Source organism: Prenolepis imparis, unplaced genomic scaffold, assembly GCF_030444845.1.
Source record: "Prenolepis imparis isolate NDT839.2.m4 unplaced genomic scaffold, iyPreImpa1.0 SCAF_41, whole genome shotgun sequence".
NCBI classification, from domain to species: Eukaryota; Metazoa; Arthropoda; class Insecta; order Hymenoptera; family Formicidae; genus Prenolepis; species Prenolepis imparis.
In genome coordinates, this window is record NW_028141199.1 from 215,775 (window position 1) to 224,137 (window position 8,363).

The window sequence follows — 8,363 nt, forward strand, 5'->3', positions numbered from 1 at the left end:
AATTAAAAAAATGTTGTTTTCATATCAAATATTCTAATGTAAAATGCAAAATTTTTCATCAGATATCAAATATAAGCAAGAATGTTCTCCAATGTATAGAACTTTACCCTCCAAATCTATATCTTGTAGACTTTGTTGGGAACGTCAAAGATTGATATGTACGATTATATTTAAATATCTTAATTATATCACACGCATCACATTCTCCCTTTCACGTCCCAAGTAAGTAAAGTTTTTTGTTCTTTGTGCTTGTAATCATTTATATATCGCTCTCATTCTCGGAAGAATTGCTATCGAAACCTTCGTCACGACCCACGTAGTTAGCATCATCTAGTAATAATATTATAATACTTTTTAATAAACATTAAAATTATTTAAATATTACAATTATAAATATAAAATTTAAAAATATATTTTTTGCCTATGCAAACAGTGCAAAAAGATAAGGAGAACACATAGTTACCTGCAACTTCATCTTCGAGGTCCCTCAAATTTTGCCGAGCTTGCATATCAAATTCAAGCGGATTGGCCATGTCCAATAATCTCAATAACCATATAGGAAAGCCGTTTTGCATTACATAAATATCGTTTTCATTCTCGAGATCGTTTTCCAATACATCGATGAGCGGTTGCAAGTTTTCGATATCGTCGGCACCCACAGCTATCATGTTATTACCCTCATCATCTCTGTTATTGTTCGCCAAATCACCATTTTCCACCTCGATCAATTCCAAAATGCCGAGTCTCGGCGCTTCCGCGATGCTCGGCAGTAGGAATACTATGAGAGTTCTAACCCAGGTCCTCTGAGGGGGGTGCGGGGCGCGGGGGGTTCTCCGGGGCGAGGGGTATGACGTCACGTGGGGCGGGGGTATCTCGTAGGCGCGGGGGCTGACGTCACGCGGGTGGAGGGGATGTTTCGACAAAGGAGGGGGGAAGGGGGGAGTCTAAGCATGTTCGGCAACTGATTATCTTTGTGATTTATGGCTACCCGAAGCCATAAAACTGTTTTTCATTTTATGGACATTTTATCATTAGGAAAGGAATGAAGATTTTAAGCCGACGCTGCGACGAACATGTCAAACGTTATTTATAGGGGTGCAAATGTAAAAGCGTTGACGTTCGGCAGCTTGTACCCTCGCGGAAAATCGGTCGTAAACGAGAGCGAAACATTTTCCTAAATATCTTTTAAGGAAGAATTGCAATAATTTTGAGAGGGACGGGGGTTGAAGCTTATGGAGAGAGAGTCTGTCTCCACATCAAAAAGTCTCGAACAGTCGCCGAGCGAAGTGAGTGTAAAAAAATAGTGAAAAAAATGACTGGAGGTTTTCTGCGCCGTACGCTCCCCGAAATAGTAAGTTGTACAATTTATTTAAAACTATTGTACAGAATATTGCAATATGTTTAGATATATATATTAAATATTCATATTTTTCAGATGATCTATAACATTGTGCAAAATTTACGGCCGCAACACGTGGTGGAGCAAGGTTTAACTGAACGAGAGTGGGTGAGAATGCTGAGGTGGGAACATCGACAAATGTTTGCAGAAATGTGGTGCGAAACTGCAGAGGCGCGGGAAATGGATGCCAATAACAGTTGGCTATGGGAGAACATGTATGCTCTTCGGGAACTGTTTGGTCTAGAGCCATATCCACCAGAACCTGTGGTGGAAAATTGGAACTAGTAAGTATTTCTTTTAATTATAAATTATTAAAATAATTAATAAAAATTTTCTGTTATGCAGGAGTCCCCGCCCAGCCGTCGCCTCCGCTTCTCACAGCACCTAGCATTCGGCTGCCTCACCGCCTCGCATCCACAATCGTCGGCTTTACCATAGCCACCTCCATCACCGACAATTTTTATATATTATGATATTCATTTATATTTTCATCTTTATATTTTCATCTTTATATTCTTATCTTTATATTCATTTATATATAAAATTAATAAATAAACGGGCTAATAAGAGCCGAGCGCGGATAGAAGCGCGACAAAAAAAGAAACGAACTTATAGTTACAAAGTTAATTTATTCAAACGTTTCGGTCCCTGATTCGGGCCATCCTCAGTAAGCTGTACAAACATAAAATAAAAATAAAAGGTAAGAAATACAAAATTGAAAAAATGGCAAAAATTATTTAACAAAAAACGGTGAGGCGATGGTAAACAGAAATTTAGTATAATTATAATAAAAAGGAGGATCAACATGAGATAAAGAATAATTAAAATTAAAGATAGAATCAATACGTACATAAAAGAAAGAAAGAATGATTCATAAGAATCGTGCGGCAGAAAACGGCGAAGAGCCCCGCAGCCAATGTATAATCGCAACAGCGTCACCTCTCATCGTTACCAAACGGAAAGAGAACGTTTGTGAATGCATATTATTGCAAACCTGTGTTGATTAAAGAAAAATTGATCGAGCTAACAAAGAAACACGAAAGAAAGAGGCAACTTACCGATGCTAGAAAACACAGAGGCATACGGGAACGTGACATATAATCGCACTTGTTAAACGATACATCGCGACTGGTCTTTAAATAGAAAGATGAGATCGAGACAATAATATAAACACAGAACTGAGGTCAACCGAAAACAGATGATAAATGAGCGCACGCTTGGCTTTAGATATTATACATATGTTCTATCATCGGGAAATATATATGGTCTAAACACTCCGTGTCATTTTGTAAATTGATGCTATTTTTTTGTAATTTAATGTGAATCATTTCGGACACGAGTCTTTTCCCTAGAATCGGCTCCTCATCCAGGATCTCCACGCTGTTCCAATCAAACTCATGGTTTAGAAATCTATGGTCTGTTATGACCGAGCGCTGCGTCGTGTTTCTATTGATGTGGTTGCGGTGTTCGCTTATTCTCGTTTTTAGGAAACGGCGCGTTTGACCGACATAAGAAGCGTCACAGTTATTGCAGGAGATCTTGTATACAACGTTCGTGTGAAGGTCTTTCGGCAAGCTATCTTTATGCACTTTAATAAACTTGTTAAGCTTGTTGATACCGGTATATGATATTTTTGTATCCAAATCTCGAATTGCACGACTAAATTGCTCGGAAATGCCAGGGACATACGGAATGTTAAAGAAAGTGGTTGGAAGCTGTTCTTTTTGAAGAAGAATTATTTTTCTCCTTAAATTTCGCGAACAGAAATTTCAATCTTTCGTTAATTGTATCAAAGATATACTGCAATGGATACCCGTTATCGAGCAAAATATTTACAACGAGTTCGAAATTCTTTCTATGGAACCTGGGATGTGACAAGAGGAAAACTCTATCTGTGAGACAAAAAATTGTGCCTCTTTTTTGGCAAAGAGCGTGTCGTGATTCGAAACTTAGATATCTCCCGGAGAACGTCGGTTTATGGAACCAATCGAATTCCAACTTACCATCGTTAACAATAACAGTGACGTCCAGGTAGTTAAGTCGATTATCGACGCCCTCCTCCATTGTGAACTGGAGTCTCGGATGGAAGGAATTGAAGGTCTTTAATATGTCTTTGAGCATGGAGGAGGGGGCCGCCAACGCGACATCATCGACATATCGTACATAGAAAGGAAGTGCAACCGACAAGTTCGCAAGCGCTTTGCTTTCTAGGTCCTGTAACGTTAGATCAGCAATAATCGGTGACAGCGGTGAGCCCATGGGGGTGCCAAATGTTTGTCTATAGTATACGCCATTGAAGGAGAAGTACGTAGAATCAAGCACAAACTTCACAGCCGATAGAAAATTGTCTCTTGGTATGACGCATTTCTTTTCTATGTCCGGCCACCTACTAGCGACACTGTCCATTGCCAAATCTAATGGGATGTTGGTGAATAGCGAGACAACATCAAGAGAAATTAATTTATGTTGATTATCAATGTATACGTCTTTAAGTTTCTCTACTAATTCAAAACTGTCAGCAACGTGGCTGTCGGCTGCAGGTAGCGAGGCATGTACAATATCGTGCAAAAATTTAGCCAAGAAATATAATGGACTGTTTTTTGAAGAGACGATTAGCCTAAGAGGACAATCCGGCTTGTGAATTTTTGGCAATCCGTAAGCACGCGGTAATGTACTATCCGAGCAATTCATTAGCTTGTAAGATTTTTCTGAGATATAATCTCTGCGCTTCCACAACATGAGTAGCTGACGGAGATTGTTAATTAGAGTTCTAGTCGGATCTTTCTTTACCACCGTGTATGTATCCATGTCACTGAGTAAATCTGTCATTTTTTTAAGATACATATCTTTATTTAAAGCGACGGTGACATTACCTTTATCCGCGCGAGTAAAAATAATACTCGGATTATCACGCATGAAATTCTTTGTCAACAAGGAGGCTTTAATTAGGAATTTGTCTTGAAAGGATGTGTGAATATGCAGAGAGGAAAAATTGTTAATGATTTGGAATGATCTATTTCTGACAGCTAAGCGGTATTCCGTGTTAAGTTTGTCTATGTTGTGTTCGACACTTTTTATGAATTGGACCACGGTTTTTTTATCTTTGTTGGAGACAGGCAGACAGAAATTCTCACCTAATTGAAGGAGGCACTGTACCTCGTGAGGGATGACAGAAGCTGTTAGATTCACAAACCACTTATTTTTTATGTCAGAAATAGGTGAGGCAGAATTGGAAAAGGAAAGAGGATCAAGATGTGTTTCAAAAGACAGGGGAGAAGGAGTGGAGGAAGGGAGATGACTCATGGAAAAGGAAGAGACAATCGAAGTTGCAGGAGGAGCATTAAAATTTAAGCTGAGATTCATGCGTGACGAGGAAACCTGTGAATATGTGGTCTCCGTGTAATAATAATGTACCGGGCGGATTTGTTTGATTTTTTCTAATGTCTGTTTTCTTACAAGCCAATTGAATTTGTTATCTAACCTCTCTCGCTCTCTCACATAATAAGATCGCAACGACTTGTTTTGGAAATTGAAGAAATTGTCACACATAAAGTTCGGTAGCGTGTTTACAATATGACGTGCGAGTTCGATGACCTCGGAGAGCGAGGAACGGATGATACTATAAGCGTCGCAAATTTCAATTTTCATCGACCCCGTGATAAACCGATTACGTAGGTTTTTGAATTTAGAGATCGACCTAGTATGATATAAATTATTAGCAATGCGTGAACAAAAATTTAGATGTGGTGGAGTAATATTATGTCTAATACAGTTCTTAAGAAAAGTGATGCGTAATTTCATTTTGGTAATCGTTTTTTGTAAATTTGTCCATTTTTTCATGTAAATAACTGTTTCTGTACCAAAATAAAATTTGACATATCCGAAAAAAGTAAAATGACGCATTTTCTCAGCCTGCGTAGGACAAATAATAAACATATAATGTCAAGGCTCTGACTATTCAAAATTAATAAATAAACGGGCTAATAAGAGCCGAGCGCGGATAGAAGCGCGACAAAAAAAGAAACGAACTTATAGTTACAAAGTTAATTTATTCAAACGTTTCGGTCCCTGATTCGGGCCATCCTCAGTAAGCTGTACAAACATAAAATAAAAATAAAAGGTAAGAAATACAAAATTGAAAAAATGGCAAAAATTATTTAACAAAAAACGGTGAGGCGATGGTAAACAGAAATTTAGTATAATTATAATAAAAAGGAGGATCAACATGAGATAAAGAATAATTAAAATTAAAGATAGAATCAATACGTACATAAAAGAAAGAAAGAATGATTCATAAGAATCGTGCGGCAGAAAACGGCGAAGAGCCCCGCAGCCAATGTATAATCGCAACAGCGTCACCTCTCATCGTTACCAAACGGAAAGAGAACGTTTGTGAATGCATATTATTGCAAACCTGTGTTGATTAAAGAAAAATTGATCGAGCTAACAAAGAAACACGAAAGAAAGAGGCAACTTACCGATGCTAGAAAACACAGAGGCATACGGGAACGTGACATATAATCGCACTTGTTAAACGATACATCGCGACTGGTCTTTAAATAGAAAGATGAGATCGAGACAATAATATAAACACAGAACTGAGGTCAACCGAAAACAGATGATAAATGAGCGCACGCTTGGCTTTAGATATTATACATATGTTCTATCATCGGGAAATATATATGGTCTAAACACTCCGTGTCATTTTGTAAATTGATGCTATTTTTTTGTAATTTAATGTGAATCATTTCGGACACGAGTCTTTTCCCTAGAATCGGCTCCTCATCCAGGATCTCCACGCTGTTCCAATCAAACTCATGGTTTAGAAATCTATGGTCTGTTATGACCGAGCGCTGCGTCGTGTTTCTATTGATGTGGTTGCGGTGTTCGCTTATTCTCGTTTTTAGGAAACGGCGCGTTTGACCGACATAAGAAGCGTCACAGTTATTGCAGGAGATCTTGTATACAACGTTCGTGTGAAGGTCTTTCGGCAAGCTATCTTTATGCACTTTAATAAACTTGTTAAGCTTGTTGATACCGGTATATGATATTTTTGTATCCAAATCTCGAATTGCACGACTAAATTGCTCGGAAATGCCAGGGACATACGGAATGTTAAAGAAAGTGGTTGGAAGCTGTTCTTTTTGAGAAGAATTATTTTTCTCCTTAAATTTCGCGAACAGAAATTTCAATCTTTCGTTAATTGTATCAAAGATATACTGCAATGGATACCCGTTATCGAGCAAAATATTTACAACGAGTTCGAAATTCTTTCTATGGAACCTGGGATGTGACAAGAGGAAAACTCTATCTGTGAGACAAAAAATTGTGCCTCTTTTTTGGCAAAGAGCGTGTCGTGATTCGAAACTTAGATATCTCCCGGAGAACGTCGGTTTATGGAACCAATCGAATTCCAACTTACCATCGTTAACAATAACAGTGACGTCCAGGTAGTTAAGTCGATTATCGACGCCCTCCTCCATTGTGAACTGGAGTCTCGGATGGAAGGAATTGAAGGTCTTTAATATGTCTTTGAGCATGGAGGAGGGGGCCGCCAACGCGACATCATCGACATATCGTACATAGAAAGGAAGTGCAACCGACAAGTTCGCAAGCGCTTTGCTTTCTAGGTCCTGTAACGTTAGATCAGCAATAATCGGTGACAGCGGTGAGCCCATGGGGGTGCCAAATGTTTGTCTATAGTATACGCCATTGAAGGAGAAGTACGTAGAATCAAGCACAAACTTCACAGCCGATAGAAAATTGTCTCTTGGTATGACGCATTTCTTTTCTATGTCCGGCCACCTACTAGCGACACTGTCCATTGCCAAATCTAATGGGATGTTGGTGAATAGCGAGACAACATCAAGAGAAATTAATTTATGTTGATTATCAATGTATACGTCTTTAAGTTTCTCTACTAATTCAAAACTGTCAGCAACGTGGCTGTCGGCTGCAGGTAGCGAGGCATGTACAATATCGTGCAAAAATTTAGCCAAGAAATATAATGGACTGTTTTTTGAAGAGACGATTAGCCTAAGAGGACAATCCGGCTTGTGAATTTTTGGCAATCCGTAAGCACGCGGTAATGTACTATCCGAGCAATTCATTAGCTTGTAAGATTTTTCTGAGATATAATCTCTGCGCTTCCACAACATGAGTAGCTGACGGAGATTGTTAATTAGAGTTCTAGTCGGATCTTTCTTTACCACCGTGTATGTATCCATGTCACTGAGTAAATCTGTCATTTTTTTAAGATACATATCTTTATTTAAAGCGACGGTGACATTACCTTTATCCGCGCGAGTAAAAATAATACTCGGATTATCACGCATGAAATTCTTTGTCAACAAGGAGGCTTTAATTAGGAATTTGTCTTGAAAGGATGTGTGAATATGCAGAGAGGAAAAATTGTTAATGATTTGGAATGATCTATTTCTGACAGCTAAGCGGTATTCCGTGTTAAGTTTGTCTATGTTGTGTTCGACACTTTTTATGAATTGGACCACGGTTTTTTTATCTTTGTTGGAGACAGGCAGACAGAAATTCTCACCTAATTGAAGGAGGCACTGTACCTCGTGAGGGATGACAGAAGCTGTTAGATTCACAAACCACTTATTTTTTATGTCAGAAATAGGTGAGGCAGAATTGGAAAAGGAAAGAGGATCAAGATGTGTTTCAAAAGACAGGGGGGAAGGAGTGGAGGAAGGGAGATGACTCATGGAAAAGGAAGAGACAATCGAAGTTGCAGGAGGAGCATTAAAATTTAAGCTGAGATTCATGCGTGACGAGGAAACCTGTGAATATGTGGTCTCCGTGTAATAATAATGTACCGGGCGGATTTGTTTGATTTTTTCTAATGTCTGTTTTCTTACAAGCCAATTGAATTTGTTATCTAACCTCTCTCGCTCTCTCACATAATAAGATCGCAACGACTTGTTTTGGAAATTGAAGAAATTGTCAC

The 8,363-nt window shown here is 38.6% G+C and overlaps 2 protein-coding genes across 2 annotated transcripts; both read right to left on the bottom strand.

The window, feature by feature from the left end:
• Window positions 1-259: 259 nt before the first annotated feature.
• Window positions 260-4,228, bottom strand: LOC145947079 (uncharacterized). The gene is made up of 3 exons (XM_083056852.1): window positions 3,313-4,228; window positions 464-778; window positions 260-330 (listed from the first exon to the last, which is right to left on the bottom strand). The coding sequence occupies exons 1-3, from the start codon at window positions 4,226-4,228 to the stop codon at window positions 260-262; spliced, it is 1,302 nt and encodes a 433-aa protein (XP_082912978.1).
• Window positions 4,229-6,042: 1,814 nt separating this feature from the next.
• Window positions 6,043-7,647, bottom strand: LOC145947080 (uncharacterized). Its single transcript, XM_083056853.1, has one exon. The coding sequence runs from the start codon at window positions 7,645-7,647 to the stop codon at window positions 6,043-6,045; it is 1,605 nt and encodes a 534-aa protein (XP_082912979.1).
• Between the last annotated feature and the right edge of the window lie 716 nt (window positions 7,648-8,363).

Coding starts and splice junctions, on each gene's coding strand:
- LOC145947080 (XM_083056853.1), bottom strand. CDS start 7,647: ATGACAGATTTACTCAGTGACATGGATACATACACGGTGGTAAAGAAA.
- LOC145947079 (XM_083056852.1), bottom strand. CDS start 4,228: ATGACAGATTTACTCAGTGACATGGATACATACACGGTGGTAAAGAAA. Junction 779..3,312: donor CGCTCTTTGCCAAAAAAGAG/GCACAATTTTTT, acceptor GAACTCTCATAG/TATTCCTACTGCCGAGCATC. Junction 331..463: donor CCTCGAAGATGAAGTTGCAG/GTAACTATGTGT, acceptor TATTATTACTAG/ATGATGCTAACTACGTGGGT.